Source organism: Podarcis tiliguerta (genome assembly GCF_965153285.1).
Source record: "Podarcis tiliguerta genome assembly, chromosome: Z".
Lineage (NCBI taxonomy): Eukaryota > Metazoa > Chordata > Lepidosauria > Squamata > Lacertidae > Podarcis > Podarcis tiliguerta.
In genome coordinates, this window is record NC_139553.1 from 24234346 (window position 1) to 24260123 (window position 25778).

The following is a 25778-nucleotide window of genomic DNA, read 5'->3' on the forward strand; positions in this document are numbered from 1 at the left end:
CACCTAATTATTTGGTCAGCATTATTCAGTTCATCTCAACAACTGGTCTCTCAGGAGTCTCTCAGGAACTTCCACTTCCCTTTTTCTTCTCTTAACCCTTCTAGTTTCACTTTGCAATTCAGCCTTCTCCTTTGCAAGCTGTCAGGGACTGGGCAGAGGAGGGATGGTGGAGACCACCTCCCCATCCTGCCCCTTCCAGGGATGAGGAAGAGGAAGACAGTTTAGATTTACAACAGAGGTTTGCTGGAGATCACAGCTCAGAGGCAGATGAGGGGGAAAGTTGGGAAATAATGGGAGAGGAAGAGGAGGAAGAACCAGAGCAGCAGCTTGCTGACACGTTGTCATTAGAAAGCATCCCAGACCCTCCATCTCCCAGAACCCAACAAGCCTCAAAAGCAGGACAGCAAAGAGCTCAAAAACAGAGGGCACGTAGCAGCACCTAAAGAGGAGATGATGAGAATGAGGAAGTGGGAGAGACGAGGGGTGGAGATTCACTCGGGACAATGCCATTATCCAAGAGGCTAGGTTCTACAGCCTCTCTCTGTAAAGTCTGAAATAAAAAAGGACAGTAATAAACCTTTCCTTGTCTTTAAACGTTCCTGGGCAACCAGCTGGGAGCCGCTGACGGCAAGCACTTAAAGATGTAAGCAATTAAATCAATCTTGTAATAATCCAACAGTCCCCCTGAATAGTTCAATTAATAAAACCATTGCTCACATTTCCCCCTCTCTGACTTTTCCCAAGTCTAAAGTATGTAATATTATCCCATGAACTTGCTGTCCTATATGCTATGCAGAACATATACCCATCTGCCAACATATACTGCATACCACCTATAAAACACTTAGCTCCAAGGTTCCAGCAATATCACCAGCATACTGAAGAGTCTGCCAAATTGAAAAGGTATCTCAAAAACTAAAAGTATTTGAAGGGCAGGGCTCGAATGATCGTTGGTTGTTGTTTTTCTATATGGCATTGTTTTATTTCTTATATGAATATTGAGGTACACAGTCACTCTGTGCCAGCAGTATGTGCAAACATTTGGCTTATCTAAGACTTTATAAAACCTTTATTCTTAATATTGGTGGAGCTCAGAGGTAGAGAATACTTTCATTTTTATATAGCTTTATTATTTGTAATGGGAAACTTTGTATGAGTTAATACATTATTGTTATTCCCTTGGTGATGCACTGCATCTTTGAACTTTTCTCGTTCCAGGCTATGGTGCTTTATGGTTTACATTTTAAATTCTTTGCTTCCTTTATCCTTGCACTTAAAAAAGACAAATCTATTTTAAATTAAACTGCATACCTCCTACAAAATCCTTAACCCCAAAAATTCCAAAGGCATCATCAACATATGGAGGGTACCATTTTCTGTGGCTTCTCTGTGGAGGGTACCATTCTCCCAGTGGCTTCATATAGATGTTAAACAGCATTGTGGATAAGTTGATTACCTTCACCACCCCACAGCATAACTGCCAAGGGGTCATAAAAATCATCCATGGTTGCTCTCTGAAACCAGTCTTATAAGAAGGAGAGAAGGCACTGTAACACAGTGCTTCAATCTCCCATCCAACAAAAGGTGGTCCAGGAGGAGACTATCAAAAGATGATGAAAGAGCAAGAGTAACAGTTTTGAACTCCCCATGTCCCTCTCCCAGCAAAGGTCCCATCCATCAGGGAAACCCAAGGCTCATCCCACCCCCAATCTAGGCATGAACCCAGAGAGAAATGGATCTCAATCAGAGATTCAAAACCCCTAGTCTGTAGGCCAGATTCAGCCTTCCTGGCATCTTGATTTGTCCTGCCCTGCCCTACCTAACTGCACCTATGATATAATACATTGTCAGGTGTGGGGCAGGTAAAGTCACATCTGTAGAAGAACAATCAGGAATCTGAGAATGCACTGAATTCTAAACCTCCCTATTCCCAGTGATTCTGTTGCAGTCACCCACCATGGCTTTGCTTGCTTCACCCATTGTGTTTTCATAGTTTATAAATCAGGGAAGTAAGACCCTGAGAAGTGTCACAGTCTGCCAAATGATAAGCAATATCTTGAGCTGCATATTACAAGGTCTGTGCCAAGACACCTGTGTTTGCAAAGATCTTCAGCAGCACCAGAAAATGCCTCCCCCCTTCCATGAATTTTCAGCTCCCTTTCGCAGAGAATGTTCACTTATTCATAAACATTCCCCCACTTTCAGTTGCTCTCAATTTTATCAAAGTGATGTCACCACATGGCCAAATATGATAGGCTGTGTGGTGTTCTGAAGTTACCCTGAAGGAACACGTGGGAGGAAAACTAATTGCAATAGCAAGTAGGAGAAACCATGACTCTAAGCGTGACTTTTTAAATCATGAATATTCACACAGAAGAAGGCCATTACTTGCAGTGGGGTAGTACAAAGCCACCAAACATGGAAAGATCACCATAGGGCTCATTAGTAGTCTTACCCATGTGAGTGCCCGCCATAAGTTTTGCTCAACGATTTCCATGCACTGTAGCCAACATGGCCAATGACCAGGAATCATGGAGTCCACCCAGTACTAAACACTTGGATTCTGAGTTCAGATTTGCATAACCACAAAGGCATACACACAGATCTCACAATCCCTATAATGAACCTCTTTTTGTATGCACCTACAAGCATATGTCAAGGAGGGGACCTGTTTTCTAATGAGCCCTATGGTGATCTTTCCATGTTTGGTCATTGCATCTGCAGAAGGATGGATCATAGCCTAAGGCTGGTGGTTTTCTGGTTTTCATTTGATAAAAAGGGGTTTATGAATTTCTGGGTTACCAAAATTGTTGATTTCTACCCCAAATTCCATTCAATTAAACTATTTGTGATGGACAGTGAAATATTATTTTCCTTATCCTTGATGTTTTTCTTTCCTTGCTGTAAAGTGTTGTTCGGGAAAATTAAAAAGATGGAAAGATAGAGAGATACAGACAAACATTACAAAACTATTACTGGATTATACACTTTAATATATTTTCCTTGATCTTGGTTCTTGAAATTGCAAGCATAAGAAAAGTGTTGTGAGGGGAGCTGAGTTTCCCTATGATTTTTTGCCCAAAATGTCATGGCTTAACAGATTTGCCTAGCCTTCTAACTCTGCCTGATAATAAAGAAAAGATGGTGCTGGTAGCTGCTTTGATACAGGGTGAAAGTACATCATCTCCTCACTGCTGATTATTGAACATGTATAATTAATGCTTCGTAATTTCATTGTCGCTTAAAAGAAAAAGAAGAAAGGGCTAGGGATGCAAATGTAACTGTGACTATAACAGAATGCAGTTTGCCCAAAGCATGATTGATGGAGGAAATATAAAATGAAGTATGCTCAGCATTTTTTAGTGCTTACGCTATGTCCTCCTTATTTCCTCTGCGCAAAACATTCAGCTTATAGTGAAGCCTGACCCATATGGCAGATTCATGTGGAGAATAATAGATGTGATGTTTGCAGTCATTCTTCCTTTTCCAGGGCAAATGAGGAAAAATTATAGAACAGTATGAAAATCATGTTTGGAACTGACAGTGTCGGGAATGACACCAAAAGCATCAGCAGCACATTGGCTCATGATCACAAGAGAAGAGGCAGGGTAGTGGGGTGATGCCATAGTATTCTCAGGCCTGTGGCTCTGGGGCCAGCGCCAGGTTTTATCACTAACATGACATGCAAAGGCTTATTTCAAGAAAGAACTGTGTGTGGGATCATAGGTTTGTCTGCAAAACACACCCCAACTCTCCAAAGCTCTTTCCCTATAACCCAAAGGCACATGGCTTTGATGTGGAACAGAGCAAGCTGCCTCAGACTTAGTCAAACCAAGATCCATCTAGCTTAATATTGTATACTCTCCATGCTCTCCAGGGTTTCTGAAATGGGACACATCCAGCCCTACTTTGACATGCTGGGGATTGAACCTGGGACGTTCTACATGCAAGGACCACTTAGCTATGGTCCTTCTTCAGATAGAGAAACACAGGAAGCTGCCTTGTACTGAGTCAGATCATTGGTCCTTCTAGCACAGTACTGCTTATTCTGACTGGCAGCCATTTTCCAGGGTTTTAGGCTGGGGTCTCTGGCGGTCCTACCTGGAAATGCCAGGTATTGAATTTAGGAGCTTTTACATGCAAAGCAGATGTTCCACCACTGAGCTGCAACCCTTCCCCTAGTGCTCAGAGGAAACAATCTGCACATGCTCATGCTCAGCTAGCCGCATGAGAGGGCAGAAGCTTGGTCAGAGCCCCACATAAGATCATAGAATTGTAGAGTTAGAAGGGACCATGTGGGTTATCTAGTTCAACCCCCTGCAATGCAGGAATCATTTGCCCAACATGAGGCTCAAACCCACAACCCTTGAGTTATGCTTTACCAGCTGAGCTATCCCAGCAGTCTATGAGCTGAGTGTAGAGGAATATAAAAGCCCTCTCCCAGGGGCCCGCTCTAGGTCAGCCCCCGCCCCCAGGCACTGTGTCAATGACTCTGAGATTCTTTAGCAGAAAAAGCAAAACTGGAAAAGCTTCTCATAAGGTTGAAATAACCCTGCTTAGGTTGCCTTTGTGCAGGCTTTCATTTTATGGTGATTTCATGCACTCTTTTTTCTTTATTATTATGCCCTTTGGTTTAAAAACAATGTGTCATGATATTTAAATGAAAGCCTATTGCCAGTGACGGCCCAGAATCATGCAACTTAAGTCAATGCAGGGTGTCATTTAATGACTAGAGAGCAATCCAATTGCTTTCCTGCTGTGATGTGCACATTTAGTGACTACTGCTGTTCTTGGGGGGTGGGGTGGGGCAATATCACTGCTGCTCATGACACCTTTTGGTACATTTTCTCACTAAGACCAAGATAAAAGTTTGATTAAAAGTTTATGTAGCTATGGTTTGGTTTAGTGTTTTTTCTAATGGCGCTTCCTCTGGGTTAGCACAAAGTAGAAAAGGAAGCAAAATCTTAAAAGGATTTCCTGCTTGAAATATGAACCCTCTTAAGTTTTAGTGGCAAAGCCAAGTCTGTAAAATGAAATCATTTCACTGAGAACAGATGCAGGGAGAAGAATTGTAGAAGAGTCACATACATCTGCTGTTGTGGGTGACACAATCTAGGTGGCCATGTGTCCTGCTTTACTGAGTACCGTCCTCTATTTCAAGAGCTGTCAAGCCCAGTCCTATATTGGAAAAGGGCTCTTTGGTTCCAGGAAAAGAACTATAAGAAGGGAAACCCAAACCCCTGAAGCTGCCCATCTGTAATTAGCACTTGGACAACAGACTGAGCAGGCACTCAGTAGGTCATCCTGCCATCCATACTAGGAAAAGGGCAGTGGGGGGGACAATGCAGGCTGGAGTCTCTGCCTACATGGGCATCTGTGTTGTAAACACATCCAACACATGGAGGAGAGTGCTATCGATGGCTACTACCCACAAAGGCTATCCTCTGCTGCCACAGTTGGAGGAAGCAATGCTTCTGAGCACCAGTTGCTGGAAACCACAGGAGGGGAGAGTGCTCTTGTGCTCATCATCCAGAAAATCTCTTCTTTCATTCTTGTGCTTATCCTTTGCTTTCCCTCTTTGCAATGTTTCTGTCTCAGATTCTCCCTTTCTCTCTCCTCTTTCTTTCTCTCCAGTTTGTTGCCCAGCCCAACTGCCAGCAGCTGCTAGCGACGCTTTGGTATGATGGCTTTCCCGGATGGCGGCGAAAGCATTGGGTGGTCAAGCTCTTGACATGCATCACCATTGGACTGCTGTTTCCCGTGCTTTCTGTGGCCTACTTGATTGCCCCTAAGAGCAGGCTGGGACTGTTCATCAAAAAGCCATTTATAAAGTTTATCTGCCACACTGGCTCCTACCTTACCTTTCTCTTCATGCTCCTACTGGCATCGCAGCACATTGTCAGGACTGACCTCCACATGCAGGGACCTCCTCCAACCATCGTTGAATGGATGATCCTCCCTTGGGTTCTAGGTAAACCACTGAATGCAAAAGCATGTGAGGGTTGATGGGATTTGCATGCAGATTAATTTGGTTTGGGGTGCTGTTTCCATGCAAATAGGTGTAGCACCATTATTTCCAAATCAGTAGCTATTGTCTCTTCTGCAGGTGAAAAATGGTCAAATAGTATCCTGAATTTAGCCTGTTTTTGCTACCAGTTTGGGATGGGGCTGAGGGAAGAAGATAGGTATAATTTTTTCCTTTTCTTTTCCTCATTTGTCATTAGTTTGTGCTTCTGATTAGGGTTAGCCAGGTGGTACAAGTGAGTTAAAATATTTATAGGGGCAGCAGTGAAATGGTGTACAGTACAGTTTGTGAGGTACACTCTGCACTGTCACACCTTGGGGAAGCACTGTGACAGAGCACATGTTTCACATTCAAAAGGTCCCTGGTCCATTTCCTCACAGCTAGTAACAGTGGGTAATGAGTAAGATCTCTGGAAAGCTTCTGCCAGTCAGAGGAGCCAATGCTGGGCTAGATAGCTTATACCTGAAGGGAGGATTAAACGGTGCAACAGAATGCCCTAGATCAAACCTGTCTTTGATTTCTGAGCCTGAAGACATGGCTGCAAGACAAGAGAAAATAGCCATTTACAATCTATGAATTATTTAGCTTGTTCTCTGTGTTTATTCAAATGTTATTCTCAGTATTATATTTTTTTTTGTCAGGAGTGGGGAATTTGTGGCCCTCTAGATGTTGCTGAAATACAGCTCCCATCATCCTTGACAACTGTCTAATAACACCTAGAAACCTATGGGAGTCTGCAGATTTTTAATGTGCCACCAGCCCCCTAAGTACAATTCTGTATTTGGGAATGGAAATGAGCCAAGGTATTTTGAACTTGGGATGGGAAACCTGCAGCCCTCCAGATGTTGCTGGGCAATCCCCCACAGTCCTAAGCTATTGGCCAGGCTGGCTGGGACTGATGGCAGCTGGAGTCTAGCAACATAGGCTCCCCATCCCTGCTTTAGGCAAACAGATACCACATAATGATTGCATTTCTGGTGCCTTTTTTTTCCTTTCCAAAAAGGGGGGATTCAGTGAATTGCAGGTTGGAGGCAGAGGAACAGATTGGGGATGGGTGGCAGAGGTGGTTGCTGCTTCCCCTCCTTGTCTGGGTCCCAGAGCACAAGCCCAAGGTTAGCGGCAGCAGTGGCAGTGGCAATGGCGGCGGCAGCAGCCTTAGCAGCCTCACCTCCTCAAGCTACCTCTGCTCAGGCAGGTGGGAGTGAGCAGGCTTCTTGGCTGGGTCCAAGCCAAGGCCAGAGCGCACGGTGAGAGCCAACGGCACTGGCTTAAAGCAGGAGCCCCATGGCCAAGCTGCCTCCTTGCCTCTCAACTCCATGCGTCGCAAGGTGGCGGCAAGGGCAGCAGCAGCCTGGGCCTGGCTTTACCTTGCCGTGCCTCCTCCAGATACTGTACCTCCAGGTACAGTCCTCAGGACCCAGACTCCCAACCTCACTGCCTCAGGAGCCCCCATGCTGATCCCCATCTCGCCTCCCAATTTCCCCTGCAACTATTATGTGGGAAATGCCCGATTTTAGGGTCTGAAAAAGGGGTGTAGGACTATTCCAAGGTGGCGACCAGTATGCAGTGAAGTACGGTTGATATATTTGTACAGGTGCCGTTTCCAAGGGCTGCACCTAGAAAACCAGCTGCCAAGAATATGAGAGCCATGCTGGATTGGCACAGTGGCATTCTGCTCTCACAGCACCCATCCAGATGCCTGCAAGCAGACTGTAGGGGAAAATTCACTCCCCTTTGTCTCAACTTGCCCTGTAGGAGATTTTTTTCCTACAGGTGCATCCTTTGAGAACAGCCCCTCTGCAGATGGATGGAGATCATCACACTCACTTAAAATAACTCATCATAATAATTCTCGCAAAGGTCAAAAAATGGAACGGTAATGGATGTTGTTTTAACTAAAGCTCTCAAAAACATTTTACTGGGTGAGCGGGATGATTCATGTGGGCAAAGTGGGCTTTTTTGTTTTTCCTTTCCTTCCAATGATTTTTTTAATGTCCACTTCAACCTGTATGCAGCACTAGTCAAATGTTAAAAGTGAAAAGCTAAGCTTTCTCAGGTATGAAGTGCTAGATGGTGACATTGTCTCTTTTTGTCCTGCTGTTCTATATAAGGGGATTAGCTTAATTAGGATGAGCCTGGCAAATAAGCACGCTTCCATAAACACACATATTTCTTCGCCTCTTTCAGGTTAAGCTGCCCTGACCTCAAAGCAGCTGTGGGCATATAGGAGAACTCAAGCTATGAGGAAAACATATCCAGTCATTAGCTACTGGACTATTAGCATCATGGATGATTAGCAAGCTTTCAGCCTAAGAAAGAATGCTCTCCCAGCGTTATTAGAATGTTCCAGCAGCGGCACTTTTATTTGGTGGACATAACAGCCAGCCACATATAGATTTCCAGCTTATTTCATGCACTTCACAAACCCTTACACAGGAAACACAGAGGGTCGCTAGACATTTTGACAGATTCAGTCTCCTTGCTGCTACACTAAACTACATCAGTGTAGAAAATGTACTGTAGATTGTGGCTGCAATTTGATGTCACTATAAGCCATAGACAGGAACATGCCTAGCCTTACCATGGCTGCAAAAATAAGTGCCTCTGAGTCTCTACTTTTGCTATGAAGGAAGCTGCCTGTGAATAAGAGTCAGGCTATCAGGAGCTTGTGAGCAGGACTAGTTAACAGGGGTGTTTGCAAGGGCATTTAGTAGCGGAGTTGGAGACGGGAGACCCCAAGGTCTGCATCATGGTGCAAGAGGCATGAACAGTGAGGGAGCTGCTGCAGTGACCTTCAGCACCTGTGCCATGTTTGTTTTCTCGCCTGAGCGTGTACGAAGGCACACATGCTGCAAGTGTAAGTTGGTTGCCTGATCAGCTTTACAGGAAGATACAAGGGGAACAACTATCTTGAACCTGATCCTTACCAGTAGGGAAGAACTGGTATATGTGGTAGAAGGGTCTGAAACCCAAGCCCTTTGACGAACAGTTAAGGGAGTTGGGTAAGGAGAGATGTGATATGATATGCATCTTCAACAAGCTAAAGCGCTGCCACATGGAAGATGAAGCAAGTTTGTTTTACGTAGCTCCAGAGCGTAGGACCTGAACCAATGGATTCAGATTACAAAATAGTAGATTTGGATTAAACATTAGGAAGAACTTTCTAATGTTAAGAGCTGTTCAACCATGGAATGGACTGCTTCTGAAGGTGCTGGGATTGCACTCCTTGCAGGTTTTAAAACAGATGTTGGATGACCATCTGTCTGGGATTTTTTGGCTGTATATCATGCATTGGTGGGGGCTGAACTAGACCAGGGGTGGCCAACTCCCAAGAGACTGTGATCTACTCACAGAATTAAAAACTGGCAGTGATCTACCCCCTTTTGGGGGGTTCAGGCCAAAGTTGTTGAACTTTTTTTAGGCAGGAGGAAAGCCCCAATTTTTGAGGATTCAAGCCTAAGCTCAAGGGAGAAAGGGGAACAGCCACTCATCAACAGATTGCTGGGGAAACAAACAGCCTCACTGAGTAAACCCCGTTTTCCGTTCTCCAGATTGTGTGACAATAGAGGGCGGGACGAGGGGGCAGGGCCGGATTCTTTTTTTACCAGTGCTAAGGAAAGGGACCCAGCGATCAACCATGATCTACCAAAACCTCCCAGGGATCTACCAGTAGATTGTGATTGACCTGCTGGACATCCCTGGACTAGATGACCCTTGGAGTCCTTCTCTCTGTGTCAAAGCCTCATCCACACACACAAATATCCCTGAAAGGTTAATTCTCCTGACTGCAATTAATCTCACATAGATCTCATGGGACCTAAAGGCAGGGGCAGACCTAGGGGTTATTTAGGTTGGCCCCCATCAAGGGTGCAGGCCCAGTGGGGCACAAAAATCCTGTCTCTCCACTCTGGATTGGAGTGGCCAGGAGCCTTCCCATCCTGGGCCACTCCTATGCTGCTCTGAGCACAGAGGTGCACAGGACAAGGTGCACAGGCTCCTCTGGGTGCCTCAGCAGAGGAATCCAGTTGCTGCTATGGGACTTTGCAGCAGTCCTGCGGGCCCCTCAGTGGGCCAGTGGCAATATTAGAAGTGTGAGCGGAGTGCCTTGTAGGGCATAGAGCAATGAAAGACAGAGAGAGCAGGAGGGGGGGAAAGGAAGGGAGGGCGGAAGGAGGCAGAAGGAAAGGACCGAGCAGAGAGAGGCAGACAGACTGACGGAAGAGGAAGAGGAGGGGAGGAGCAGAGCTCAATGGCGCAGAGGGAGTCACTGTCATAATGTGAAAGGCAACAAAAAGTAAACTCCTTTAGTTTCTTGTCCGTGGTCTCTCCCAGTTTTGGAGGCACCGATACATCTCCTTGTCAAGGGTGCAAAGGAGCCTAGGTCCGCATCTGCCTACAGGCAAGCTGAAATTATGAATAAAAAAGACAGGTTGATTTTAAAAAGAGAAAAAAAAGACAAATAATCCCATTGCAGCTTTGCATTGTATTCTTACAGCTCAGCTGCACAGCTTCTAAAAACGAAGCTGAGAGTGATTATCTGAGTTGAAACACCAGAACAGCGGGAACTAGTCATTGCGTAAAAGAACGTGCTCACAGCACATGCCTGCAAGCAGGCTCCTAACTAGGTAGTATTTCTTAATGCCCCTCTCTCTGTCTCTGCCTTTGAGTTTAAATTGTGCAAAACACCTCTGCGGAAACAAAAGGGATTACAGGGGAACAAACAAGCAAAGGATGAATTGGTTGTAAATAAAATGATGGTGCTTCTTTTGTTTCGGGTGTCTTCGTACTGTTTCAATCTTGTGTTTAACAGTCGAAATAAATTTAAAAATTGTCGAGTAGCACCTTAGATCATGGCCACTGGTCCCATCACCTCCTGGCAAATAGAAGGGGAAGAAATGGAGGCAGTGAGAGATTTTACTTTCTTGGGCTCCATGATCACTGCAGATGGTGGCAGCAGCCACGAAATTAAAAGACGCCTGCTTCTTGGGAGAAAAGTGATGACAAACCTAGACAGCATCTTAAAAAGTAGAGACATCACCTTGCCAACAAAGGTCCGTATAGTAAAAGCTATGGTTTTCCCAGTAGTGATGTATGGAAGTGAGAGCTGGACCATAAAGAAGGCTGATCGCTGAAGAATTGATGCTTTTGAATTATGGTGCTGGAGGAGACTCTTGAGAGTCCCATGGACTGCAATAAGATCAAACCTATCCATTCTTAAGGAAATCAGCCCTGAGTGCTCCCTGGAAGGACAGATCCTGAAGCTGAGACTCCAATACTTTGGCCACCTCATGAGAAGAGAAGACTCCCTGGAAAACACCCTGATGTTGGGAAAGATTGAGGGCACAAGGAGAAGGGGACAACAGAGGACGAGATGGTTGGACAGTGTTCTCGAAGCTACCAGCATGAGTCTGACCAAACTGCGGGAGGCTGTGAAAGACAGGAGTGCCTGGCGTGCTCTGGTCCATGGGGTCACAAAGAGTCGGACACGACTAAACGACTAAACAACAACAACAAAGCATCTTAGAGGCCAACTAGGTTTGTTCATGCACACAAAAGCTTATACCCAGAACAAACTTAGTTGGTCTCTAAGGTGCTACTCGACAATTTTTTAATTTTTTAATTTATTTTGACTGTGTAAGACCAACACGGCTGCCTACCTGAATCTTGCTTTAACAGGTTGTGTTTGTCTCCAAAAAGAAAGATATAGTGGGGCTATTGGTTAAACTGCGAAGGGAAGGCATTGTTTCATAGCAAAAAAAGTATTTCCTTCTTTAAAGGGGGGGAGGGGGAGAAAATATGAAATGCCTCCTTCTAAAAAAGGAGGGAGACAAACGGAAAGAACAGTCACGTTCCATGCAGACGGCATGGCAGTAACTATAGTAACAATTCTAACAATGATTACTCGCAGTGAATGTAACATATGGGGTTCTTCATCAGAATCCACTCCACTGATTTGTTTGAACAGGCAAAAGAAAAAGAAGAAGATGATGATTTTGGTAGAAAAATAAAACACTCCTTAACCAGCCTCAGCATGATGATGATACTGAAATCACAGTTCAAAAGAAAGTGAAAGATAAGATTTTGTTAAGTTTTCATGAGGCCAGGATGCATCCAAATAAGTTTCATTAGTACAAGGATCTACATTTGTACAATGAACCTTCCCACCTCCCTCTGCCCGGCCACACGCTCCTTGGGTCTGTTCTGGGGGCCTCCCCCAACCCTCTGGAGCAGATCCGTAGAGGGCAAGGGATGCACAGAGGGAGGAGAGCATGCAAAGTTTCACAGGGCAAGCCAAAATCATTGCACAAATGGAACAAGTGCAATGGATGCCTCTCATTGATTCAACTCTCTCTTTCCCTGTTGTTTAGTGACCATAAGGAAATGGAAGGGTCCAACATGGCTGGGTGCCTTTTCTTTTTGTTTCATTTGCTTGTCTTGTTCATTGTTTTTTCTTGCTGGGCGAATGTAGATAGAATTGATATTATATTTTGATAAAGCTCAATTAATGCATATTCAGGCCTGTAGTGATAGGATAAAAACAAAAAACTGGTAGTGGTGAAACATATCATCCCCTTTTTGGGTCTTCCAATTCTAGGCAGAATCAATGTTTGGAGGGTGAGCAGACACTCCATTTAGGAACACAGGAGGCTGCCTATTTGGTCTATCCAGGCCGGGGACATTCCCAGTCCTTCCTGGAGATACCAGGAATTGAACCACGGACCTCCTGCATGCAAAGCAGATGCTCTACTACGGAGCTATATAATAATTTGCACACAAAAAATTAATGCATGAAAGTCAGGGAGGCTGATAAGTAGGCCCAGTGTCCCTCTTTGCATTGACTCTGCATGGAATTTGATGTGGCTGAAAAGGGATATAAATGGACACACAGATATGGATGGTGTGTAAAGCTACGTTACACAGAGCTGGCTCACTGAACTGGCCCATCTCACCGTCCACTGTCCCTCTTTAACTGGCAGAAACTCTTTAAGGTCTCAGCTTGGCAGAGGCTTTACCAAGAGAAGGGACAATGACTCAGTTGCAGGAACCGAGCACCAAAGGCTTGCTTCAGCATGGTCCACTGTCACGTCTCCAGTGCGCAGCCTGAATGCCAAAATGGGGAAATCAAAAGCCACTATTATGCTTGGGTCAAGAGGGGTGGCATGAACAGTCTCTAACAACTTAGGAAAGAGACTGTCTCTAATAAAAAAGGAAAGAGATACTCCCCCCCCCCACCTCCAAATAGCTTTTTTTCAAAGTTAAGCTGAATTTTCTCAAAGCAAACTGCTCTTGCTGCACTTCCATCTTAATATAAAAACGGTTAAATGTACGCTTCTTCCAGGGGCTTTTAAGCCTTTTCCATTTGAAGCGGCAGCTCAGCTACTTATGCTTGTACTAGTCCTTCCACATCAAGCCATATTTCACATCCTGTCAGAGCAGACTACTTAAAAGCAGCATCATTATGTTTTTTCAGAAACAAAGGAGTGGCAAGAGGGGATGGCCGAATCTTGCTTCTGAGCCACTGTTTTTAAATAGTGTTTTCATAACGTCCTGTTTACTCTGCTTTGGTGGCCAGTGAATGTGTCTCATGGAAATGAACTCTCTTTCCTTAGGTTTTATCTGGGGCGAGATCAAAGAAATGTGGGACGGAGGCTTCAATGAGTATGTTCACGACTGGTGGAACCTGATGGATTTTGCAATGAACTCTCTCTACCTGGCAACGATCTCTCTGAAAATTGTTGCATATGTCAAGGTATCATTACCATGGAGCATGTGTGTGTGCACTCGTTAGCACTGGGGTGGCTAACCTGTGACCTGCAAGTCATATTTATGCTCTTAAGGGTTTTTTGTAGCTCCCCCATAGCCTTCCCCCCATTTGTCATTTTTTAATTAAAAATCACTTACTTTAAAAATAACAATACATGTTTTTACTGACCACTTCCATGTGTAAGTAAATGCCAAAAGCGTCTTGTGACCCCCTTCAAATCTTTTTTTTTTTAACCATCCACTTTTGCAACTCTTGACATTGAGCCCCAAAAAACATTAGTTACTCCTGCTTTAGTGTCAAGCTTCTCCAAGATAATGGCTTTCTTTCTCTCTCCCTGCCAACCTGTGGGTCCCCAGGTGTTGTTGAACTACAACTCCCATCACCCCTAGCTAGCAAGGCCAGAGCTCAGGGATGATGGGAATCGAAGTCCCACAACATCTGGGGACCCACAGGTTGAGAACCGCTGGAACACATAAAATTCTCTGTGAATTCTATGATTCTATTATTACATTACAATTTGGGGGTGTGTGATCAAGTTCAGGCATTTCCTGTTTGCATATCTGGAGTCTTGGGGATGTCTGCTTCTTCACCCTTTGAACTTTTTGACACAGACTCACCTCTCCCCCCCCTCACCCCTTATTGGCCTCATTCATGGTTCTTAGCATCTTGTCTGCACTAGCACTAACCACATCAAGCTCTTAACCAGGGTTTGCAAACTCAGTTCAAATAAATGCTGATTTCAAATCCTGATTAGAAGTGGAATCCTATACGTGTATGCTCAGACGTAATCCTGATGCATGTGGGACTTACTCTCAGATGTATAGTATTGTGGTCTGCAATGTGAACTTGGTTGCCATCAAATGCAGCTGCAAATGATAAACTATGGCTAGGGTGGACTTGGAAAGTGACGATGAATGAGTAACCAGTTCCTTATCCGACACCCACTTTGCAAACCATGGTTTTCAAGAAGCCAGTGTTACATGCATCAGAAATGTATCTTGCTTGTGCACCAGGTGCCCAAATAAGGATTTTTCTTCTATCCCAAGCAGCTGTGTCACTATGTATATGTATTGATGATGGATGGTGCAAGGTGGGCAGTGGTACAACTGCATTTTAACAGTTTTAGAATTTAACAATGAAACACCAGAGGATTGCAGCACCAAGAGATCAAAGGCAACAAGAGAAAGAGGGGAGATCTGAAACCATGCAAGTTAACATTTATTAGATAATTGTGGAGTTTGAGCACCAACCTCTCTTCAGAAGTCAAGGCAGTGCTCACCTGACCTCCTATCACTGGCATCGCTGCACATTTCCAGGAGGCAAAGGGGAAGGGGCATGTTGGCTGGGAGGGTGAAACAGTGCAAACACACCCGCAGGGTTGGCTCCACCTGCACATTAGCACCATACCAACCATCCCACCACTTATCCCTCCTGGTCAGGTGTAGTGACACCAGTGATGGAAATCAAGTAAGCACAGCCACTCTTCCATACTGACTGCTACTGTACATGTCACGGGTTACTTGAATTCATGCTCACGGGTTACTTGAATTCATGAGTTACATGTGCTACCCTGAAGGTGTGACATTTGGCATCTTTTATGTGGAACCTGTTGCTTTGCAGGGCGTTGGACTAGATGACCCATTTTCCAGCTCTACAGTTCTATTATTCTAAGACATGGGGGCCAATTGCACTGTGCCATTATTTGCTTTAATTATTTATGAGGTGTCGTCCAGAAATCACCACATCCTAATTTTGGACCTAAACATAGGAAAAGATTGGTTTATTTGCAGGATGAAAATGGCAGTCAGCATCTAAACTGGTTTTTTGACTTGGAGCGCCAAATGCTCCAAGACAGGAGACTAAAATGCTGAGATCAAATAGGAAAGGGCGGGGATGGAGGGGTGCATGTACACTTGAATGCAAATGACCTGCGTTTGGATTGTGTGAGGGCCGGAGGATGGAAAGACCATGGCTCAGTCACAGAACATTTGCCTTAAATGCAAAAGGTCCCAGATCTCCATTCCCCAATGGTCCATTCCCCAAAAATCTGGAGAGCTACTGCCAATTAGTAGACAAAACTGAGCTAGATGGACCAATGGCCTGGCTCAGTATAAAGCAGCCTTGTTATTTGTTGAAGGGCTGTAGTTCAGTGGTAGAGCATCTGCTTTGCACTCAAGAAGATCTCACATTCAGTCCCTGGCATCTCCAGGTAGGGCTGCCTAAAATCCTGGAGATCCTCTGCCAGTCATTGTAGGCAATACTGAGCTAGATAGACCATTGGTCTGACTCAGTATAAAGCAGCTTCCTGATTTGATTGTGGGCAAGCCTGGACAGAAGGGATGCTGTAAAACAGTAGTTGCATTTGCTGAGTCATGGCTGGTGTGATAATGCACGTTTCTCACTGCAGATTGATTGGGCAGTCCTGGGTGTGTGTGTGTGAATGTGAGTGGCAAGAGCCAATAGAGGCCAAATTGTCTCAAGTCCGTGCCATATTTGGACCTTAGTGACAGATCTGTCCTGCATGGGAAGCGGATGTAAAAGTGCTTCACCAAAGGAAATTCCAGCGGGCCAGTGCTACTCAGAAGAAGGCTTATGTTCTTGCCATGGCCGATGAAGACCAAATTGTAGCTCATGCTTGAATTGGCAGTTGGCAAAGAATCATTGCATGATTAGGCATTAGAATAGTCTCAGTGTTCTCACACCTCTTGATCGCATCCATAACAAGAAATCTCTTTCCAATGCCAAGTTTTCCTTCCTCCATGCACTTGCAGTGAGGATGCACTTGCTGCACAGTTTCCTGCTGAGCAAAGTCAAAGGAATCATATACTTCAAGTGCATATGCAGAGTGACAGCCAGGGATGGCCCAAAACATTTTGGAACCTGAAGCAGACCTCAAAATGGCATTCCCCCCCTCCCCGCCAGGGAAGAAGGGGTAAGGGAAGATCTACATCAGAAACAAGGGGCAGGAGAGAAAGATCTGCTGCCCTGGTGGTTCCTGCCAAATGAGGCAGTTTCCTCACCTTGCCTCATGGGTGGGCCAGCCCTAGTGACAACAGAGCCAAGCTGTTAGGTACCAGAGCTCTGCTCTTCACACATCAATCCTTGCTTCAGGGTTTTCAGACAGTACAAAACTTGCAGCATCCAGATAAAGATGTGTCCTCTGAGGAAGAGAGCAAAGCTTGAAATATGTCAGGGTTTTCTATTGGCTTGCTTAATTTTGGCCTGTTCATTTCTTTTGCCGAGTCTTCAAAACCTCTCTGGGGACTCCTTCACTGGTGTCCTAAGTAAATAAGTAAATAAATGTGTGAAGAAGATGGGAAAATGCTATTGGGTGACAGAGAGAAGGATGAACTGCTCAACACCTGCTTTGCCTCTTTCTTCACCAAAGGAAAGCAGTGCCCAACCCAGTGATAACAGAATAAGCGATGCAAGGAGGGAGCTTCAGTCCTAGATAGGAAAAGAGGTGGTAAGGGAACACCTAGCTACTTCAAATCTGCAAGGCCTCGTGAGCTGCACCCAAGGGTACTAAAGGAGCCTGCGAATGTAATCTCACAGCCTTTGTCTGTAATCTTTGAGAATTCTTGGGGAACAAATGAGCTCTTTAGAGGCACACTACCTGGAAGTAAACTATAGCCATCATGTCCCCAAATAGAGGACTCCTTGCAATTAAGGACTGCCCTCTTGACAGCCCTTTGCAAACAGGACACTCAACATCCCTAGCCATTCACCATGCTGGCTGGGACTAATGGGAGTTAGAGTTCAACAATACCCAAAGGTCATCAAACCACTTTCTCATGAGGCATGTTGCATCACTGGACACATGCAAAATATCACTGTTTCAACAGTGAGCAACAGTGGTGGACCTTACGGTCTCAAATTTCAGCAGCACCCTCTGCAATGCCAAAACTTGGAGCCCCCTACATTTTGCCTTCCATTCTACCTCATAGTTGTGCCACTCCCTGCAGCTACCCCAAGGCTCCATACCCAGTGTGGCCAAACCAGGCATGCTCCCTTAAATCTGCACAACCAGTACCTCATGTGGCAGAGATGGGCAGCCTAGCAGGAAGGGCTTCCAGTTGAGAGCACACCGTGTGCAAGCCACTTTGACATTCACTAGTATTTGGAAAGCTGCCTTTAATGATTTGGCACAAGATGGCCAGAATTGCTATACAGGACAAGAGAAGGATGCATCATTGATTTTTGATTTTTTTTAATGACCCAGTTCGAATTTGCCCTTGAAGATGCTGAATGATATAGATCTGGCCAATTAAATTACTTTGTCAAGTTATTCTTCTCAGGGGCTTCAGCACAAATGTTGGCTAAGAGCCTCATGCATTGTGGGAGTTTGTCAAAGAAGCTAAGCCATATCTGGCACCCACTGCTTCCCTTGGGCAGCTGTTTTCCAGGCAAACTCTACACCCATAGCTTCCAGTTAAAGGTCTAGTGAAGAGTTAAACATGAGCATTGTAAGGGCTTTCCACAAATCAAGTTGACTGAGTCTCTCCGTGACGCTCGTGGATGTCTAGAACAGTTTGAAATGTCAGAAGCAATCAGAAGCCATGCAGAAAGGCATTTGTGCAGGACTTCAGTACCTCTGCACTTCGGGAAAAATTATCCTTTTTTAAAAAAAGAAAAGAAAGCTTTACACAATCCTTGGTTTCTATAAACCAGTTTAATTTATGACATTTTTTCCAAAAGCATGAAAATTCTGTTCATGTAGCCTGCAAACGTACAGACACAACTCCAATTTAAGAGTCAAGCAACAAGTATTTACTGTTGGCTTTTATTGCATGGAGCCATGCAGCAAAATAAGTCCTCAGTGTAACACCAGCAAGCAAGCCACATTATTTTCCTCTTGCATGCACCATTACCACTAGGTTCAACCTGAAGCTGTCTCACAAAATGACACAGTGATGAAAAAGACCTGCAATTTCAAAATCACTTGGATGTCATAACAGCAGGGGCAGACCAAACATGCTGCCCTCCAGGTGCTGTTGGACTACATCTCCTATCATCCTGACATGGCTGGGGCTGATGGAAGTTGTAGTGCACAACACCTGGAGGATACTATAGAAACATATTGTCTAGAACATGAGGCAGAGTGTGCCATGGAGTTTCATGTTTGCCACACCACATAAAGCAAACACCATTGGTTTGGTTTGGCATTTTGCTTGGCTAATTTGTTTTTTGTTTTGTTGGTTTACTTGCTTGGCTTCAGGCCAGTTGCCAAAAAAAGCAAGGGGCAAAGATATCCCTCACTTCCCCTCACTCTGTACACTTCTGATGATGCTATCTAGTAGGCTTTAGGCCCAGACTCATCAAAACCCACTGAGCACCTCTTTCCTCGGTCCTGCCACCAGGCTCAAAGTATTCCACCACAAAGCCCTGCTTAGATACCACTAGTAGCTTTTCCCTAATGCTCTGGGACTCAACTCAGCCCCTTGGTCTGAGGCTTGGGCAAAGCCCAATAACTAGGCAATGGATGTGTCTTACATTATAGAGCACATTTTGCTAATTTGGTGCCCTCTAGATGCTTTGAACTCCCATTTGCCTTAGCCAGCACAGCCATTATGGTTGGGGCTGATGGGAATTGTAGTCCCTGGAATCCAGCTTCATCCTCCTCCCCCCCCCCCTTTGGCCCAGTCCACTTCACCCCCCAACTCAACCTGCAGATCAAAGTCCTGCTCCAAGTCTAAGGGAACCTTCTCAAGAACCCATTGGCCCAGGCCCCCCAAGTTGGTGGCCAAAATTCCACTCTCTGTTTACTCCCCAGCTTTTCTGGAGCACTTTGTGGGGACAAACAAAGACAAGTAGCCCTCTTGGCTGCTCTTAACCCTCAAAATCATGGGATCCTGGGTGACCTTGGCTGCTGTAGCCAGTACAGGGACAGGTCCCTAACCCACAATACCATCTTGACATACCCAATGGTGTGTCACCCAATGGGCAAAATCACTGGGGGATTTTATCTCAAAAATTCAGCAGAAGCCAAACCAGCAGGAGCTACCTACCACTGGTGGTGCATGCATACCACCCTCTACTGCTCCTTGGTGTTCTCCACTGAAGGAAACACAGCCATTTCATCAGGCACAATTACCCCTGCGGCACCTCTTCTTCTGGCACCTCCTCAAGAACCAGCTGGACTTTTTGGGTATCCACATGCACATCCAATTGATCTTCTTCCACAACAGGCTCCCAGGGAGCAGAGTAATCAATCAGAAGCACCTCTTGATTTCCAGCCAGACAGCTCTTCTCCATAACACTTTCCTCCTGCACCCCCTTTTCCCATGGAAAATTAGCAGCACTTCTTCGTCCCCAAGGCATCATCTTTCCCCCTTCACCTATTTACTGCATCTCCCCAGACAAGGCTCTCACATCACATGGAGTCACACTTTCTTAGCCATGGAGGCTTTTCCACAACTTTGCCAGCAGCTGGTCTGTACTATCAAACTGCTGGTTCTGCTCCATTTTGTTGGACACCTGCCCTTGCCACTGGATCATTTGCTCAAGCTGCCAGCTCTGCTGTTCTATCATCAGCTTTATTTCTTCCAGGACTGTTGCTGCTTCTCCCCCCATTTTGGCTTCAGGTGCACCTCGCTCACAGGCCTTTATGGTAGTGAGATGTGGGCAACTAACACCCGCCAGGAACACCTCGTTACTTTCCACATGTGCTGCATCAGGAACATTTTGGGCATCACATGGCAACACAGAGTCTCAAACAAAGATGTGCTCTCCCAAGCCCACATTCCCAGAATGTCCGTAATCCTGTCTCAGCAACATCTATTCTGGCTTGGTCATGTCCACAGAATGGAAGAATGAAGGCTCCCCAAGGACATTTATTTACATATATATAAGCCTGGGTCTACAATGAATTGGAAGCTTTCAGCTTCTCCCGTAGGTGTCGTCCTGAGTTCAAGCAGACATCAGACATCCTGCCTGCTGCCCTGGCTTTCCTGCTCACATAACTCCTAACTGTGCACTAGGCAGCTACCTAGATTGCTTCTCCACTACTTACCAAGTGAAAATCTTTTCCTGTAGAGCACAGCAGGGCAAACTGCAATCTTGAAACTCTCCTCCTAGCCTTTTTCTTCTACTCAGGGAGTTCTACTCAACTCCTAGCTCTGGGAGGGTCTTCAACCATTTTCCAGCTGCCACAGGATCTCTGCTTTGCTAATTGCCCATCTCTCTGCCCTTTTTTTGCTTAAGGACTCAGACATTATCAGGCTGGCTTGGACACAGGAAGCTGAGCCTCCAGCTATTAAGGGTCTGATTTCCAGTTCAACTCTCCAAGCAGTGATTAAATTCTTATTGTTGTTTAGTCGTTTAGTCGTGTCCGACTCTTCATGACCCCATGGACCAGAGCACGCCAGGCACTCCTGTCTTCCACTGCCTCCCACAGTTTGGTCAAAGATTAAATTCTAGCACTTGCTAAATCCAGGCACCCACAAACCCTTAACAGTATCTTCTGCCTAGGATGAATCCAAAGAGGTGAGCCCAAGAAGGCTGGTGCTGCATCACCTGAGAGCTGTCCTTTTGCTGCTGTAGAACATGCTCAGCCAGAACTCTTTGGCTGTATGCTATTGGTTCCCCATAATCTTTTGTGAAACTGCAGGGGCTCCTCTGATGCACCTTGTGCTTCACATCCTTTGCCCATGCATATAGCTGATGGGAGTCATGTGGGGCTACTGTAAACAGATCAGTACATCCAACTGGAAAGTATGCTACTTTGTCTTTTTCCTGGAATAAATGTTATCTTCTAGATCCCATTCTGTCCCGGGCAACCTTTTTCGGGGGCTGCATGCTAGTAGTAGGGAGAGGGAGAGGCAAACAGTGAGCAAAGCAGTAGATGAGATCATTATCTTTTGTACACTCCAGCAACACAAAAAACGAGAATTCTACATGCATGTGCCTCCTCCATCCATGCAACCAAAAGGCACCATAGTTCAAAGAGAAAGCCTGGCAAAAGCACTCAAGGAAGGTGAAAGAGTTTGGCTAAGGGAAGGGCATGGTTTGAGAGAGTCCCAAGAGCCTTCTCCTCCACAGATTTGTCTAATACTCTTTCAAAGCCATCCAACAACTGAATAACTAACTGCACTATGGGATGGAGTACTTACTTTTGTCCATCCTGACTCTCCCAACATCAGTATCATTGGATGTCCACAAGTTCATATTATGAGAGAAGGAGAATTTCTCTCTCTCTCCCCACTTTCTCTACTCCAGAACTGTAGATATAGGGCTCATCCACATTTAGCTTTTGCCCCACGCTTTCTAGGCACAAAAGGAAGTATGGGGGGAGCCTTTATTGTTCCAAGTGTGGCCTCACTGTAGATTTGTACAATAGCATTATGATACTGGCAGTTTTATTTTCAATCCCTTGCCTCATTCTCCCTAATGAAATAGGGGGGTAGACTCTCCTGCAGTGAAGGCTGGTTGTTAGGAAAATTGGGCACTGCCTTACCAAGCTCGGTCTACCCTCAGCCAAACCCCAGCTGCCCAGCTTCCTCCTTGCAACACATCCAGAGGGTGGCACTGGCTGTCAGCTTTCTCTTCCTCCATAGTCTCAATGCTATCCTTTGTGGAACTCAACAGAGAGGAGCAGGATGGGGACAAAACTAGAATTAATTTATTCTGGCTGTCTTTGGCTCTGTATCCACCTATTGTTGTTGACCTCTATGCCTTTCACCAGACAAGTCCCAAAGAGCATCAGGTACCAGTGCTCCCCTGCAAGAGTAGCACCTTCTACTCAGTGAAATTTAGAATGCATGTGTACGTGTGTGGATAATGTTCTGAAAAGTGAAATGATGTCATTTGAAGTGTTGACTGCAACAATTCACCTGTATTCCTTTCCCCCCCTTCCCTATTATTTCTTGCAGTACAATGGTTCCCGTCCAAGGCAGGAGTGGGAAATGTGGCACCCCACCCTCATTGCAGAAGCCCTCTTTGCAATATCAAACATTTTAAGCTCCTTGCGTCTCATCTCCCTGTTTACAGCAAACTCTCACCTGGGACCCCTGCAGATCTCTCTGGGACGTATGCTGCTAGATATTCTCAAGTTCCTATTTATTTACTGCCTGGTGCTGCTGGCTTTCGCCAATGGACTGAACCAGCTTTATTTCTATTACGAGACCAGTGCCTCGGAAGAACCCAACAATTGCAAGGGGATCCGATGCGAGAAGCAGAACAATGCCTTCTCCACGTAAGACTCCTTGCCTCTCTTCTGTTGGTTTGTTTTCCTTCTTCTTTCTGCTCCCTGAATGCTGCTGTTTCTCCTGTGGTGGCCTTGGCATGCTGGCCACTGCTCCTGCTGGTGTTGCAAAAATTCCTTTATCTATTCATAGATGAGTGTCAGTCCATTTGTCAGGGGTTATGTAAGCCTGGCCTGAGTTATCTCAGACAGACAGTCTGCAGAAGGACAAAGCTGAACTTGAGCTTTGCAAGGGACTTGGCAAGGCAGCCGTCAGGGTGACAGGACTTTACACCCTGGCGCTATAATTCCCGTTGTTAGTATTTGCATATCACAAAAGAACAAAGCTGCAGGGACTCTCCAAGGGCTTATTCAGGGAGTAAATGCTGTCCTAAGTGTTTCCAGCGCTGCTCTTCATCAGGACTAAATCCTTAAAATGGTATATCCATTGTCAGTTAAATCACCATAACATTCCTGTTACTGAGTCATGCAAAGAATACAAAATTGCTCAAAGGAAGTTGCCCTTTAAAAATCAGAGTCACTGTGTTTGACATTATAAGCTGTTTTCTTACAAGGGATCCTGGTGTGCTGTTCCTTTCTTAAAAGCTGTATTTTGTAATGTTCTGATAAGAACATAAGAACCTGAACCCTGCAGGATCCAGCTAAACTGGCACACTTCCCCTGACCAACGAAACCCGAAGTGGAAAGGGGGGAGGAAGCATTCACATCCGTTCATGTAAAAATCAGACAGCACCTGCCCCCAATCTATATGAGAATAGCATAATAGTAGTAGTAGTAGTAGTAGTAGTAATAATAATAATAATAATAATAATAATAATAATTTATTTACATGCCACCCACATGACTGGGTTGCCCCAGCCACTCTGGGCGACTCCCAACAAAAAATAGTAAAAACACAAATACAACATCAAACACTAAAAACACAAGACTGAACTTGGCTGCCACCATCTAGCTTAAGACTGTCTGCACTGACTAGCAGTGGCTTTCCTGAGTTCCAAGCCCCAGCTGGTGATGCCGGATATTGAACCTGGGACTTTCTACATACAAAGCAGGTGCCCTGCCATTGAACATCAGGAGAACCTCATTGCTGGATCAGGCCAAAGGGAGCCCATTGAATCCAGCAGACTTTTCCCACTGAGAGCACACTCTCCCTACCTGCCCTGACCAGCAACTAGAATTCAGATGCACAGTGCCTCTCACAGTGAAGATAGAACAAATCACCCTCATTGATAGAAGCCATTGATCCTCTTTGTATTTAATCCTCTTTTAAAACCATCCAAGTGGTTGGCCATCACTATATCCTGCAGTAGTCAATTCCATAGTTTATGCAGTGTGCAGAGAAGGACTTTCTCTGCACCTATGCTGATTCTTCCCACATTCAGCTTCATGGGGTGGCCCCAAGTTCCTGCACTATATGCATTTCCTGTTTAGCCCCGAGTACCTGCAGCTTTGTTCTCCTGGGATGTTCTTTGCCACTGCTGTGGCAAAAGCTGTTCTTGGGTTGATCAGTATTTGCATCAGCCTGGGCCACACTCTTTTGGGTCAACTCAGGTATGCAGGAGCAGATGAGTAAACAGGCTCCGGGGACAATGGCATATCACATTGAGGGCTCTTTGCTCTTGGTCCAGGAGCCCATTTCCCCTTTCCTGCTTTTCTAACCTATCATGACCTGGTGCAGCCAGAGGCATGCAGCCTCAGGAGATCAGTGCAGGTAGAAAAAGAGCCAAGGTCCAAATGCAGTTGATGGTGTCTTAAAAGAGGATAGTAGTCTGATTCCAAGGAGGATTCCTTTCCTCAGAGACCAGTTTCTCCAAGTGGGGAATCAAGCATGGAGCAATAGTAGTTATAGAGGGCTGCCCAGGCCACCTGTCTGACTGAGAAGACAGGGTTGTAGTATAGCAGCAAGGATAAGGTTGGAAGCTAGAGCTGTGCACAGCCCCTCAGATCTGCCCCACAGCTCTGATCTGAGGGCCCCCAATCAGGCCACCCATTCTACCCCCAAAGCAATTAAGGTCAAGGGGCTTACTAAGGTCTTTCTAAACCCCATATGGTTGGGAGGAGGTGGGTAAAGGAGGAGACACTGTGTCACCTTATTTCCCTGGCTGTGTGGGTTCTGTGGGGTGCTGCTCCTTAACGAGTGGCTTCTCCTCATGTGGGGAAGCCACTCGTAAGGATGAAGCAACCAGCAACACGCAGGATTGAATCTTCCCAATGACCAGGTGATAAGCAGGAAGAGTCTATCCTGCAGGATGCTGCTTCTTCATGAGCAGCTTCACTGCATGCAGGGAAGGCATTTGTGAAGGAACAGCAACTGGCACTGCACAAATTGAAATGTGAGGATTCAGTCTTGTGTGGTGCTGCTTCAGGGGGCAGGAAGAAGGAGGGGACTGACAGAAAGGGAAGGTTGGGTTGCCCCCACCCCTATCTTAACCCAACTTGGTAGGCCCTTCCATTTCATGGTTTCTCCTTCCCATCTCTACCTAAAACCCTGGCCTCCCTGAAAACCCCAGATCTCTCTGGCCCACCCAACACAGCCTGTAGTGGTATAGGACTGTCTCAACTCAACTCAATTGGTGCCTGGATCCCTCCAAATTAGCCCAATGTGACTAGGACCTCATCCTAATCTGTTTTACAGCCCTACTGGAAGCATCTACTTTCCAAGAGTTTTCCAGGTGGTGGCAGGGAGTAAAGCCAGAGTTAAAGAACACAGGCCTTGCATCTCATGACCTGTAGAAGCATCTCTCAATTCCCTGTCCATGAGGCCCCACACTTGAAAATCCAAAAAT

The 25778-nt window shown here is 45.5% G+C and overlaps 1 protein-coding gene across 7 annotated transcripts in view; it reads left to right on the forward strand.

Annotated features, from left to right (window-relative positions):
• The window catches only part of TRPC5 (transient receptor potential cation channel subfamily C member 5), a 171234-nt gene that overhangs the window by 105986 nt on the left and 39470 nt on the right, over positions 1–25778 (forward strand). For all 7 annotated transcript variants that reach the window (XM_083423493.1, XM_083423494.1, XM_083423496.1 and 4 more), the window contains 3 exons: positions 5635–5971; positions 13636–13775; positions 22661–22983. In XM_083423493.1, the coding sequence (XP_083279619.1) occupies positions 5635–5971; positions 13636–13775; positions 22661–22983 (800 nt within the window). The remainder of the gene's footprint in view (positions 1–5634; positions 5972–13635; positions 13776–22660; positions 22984–25778) is intronic.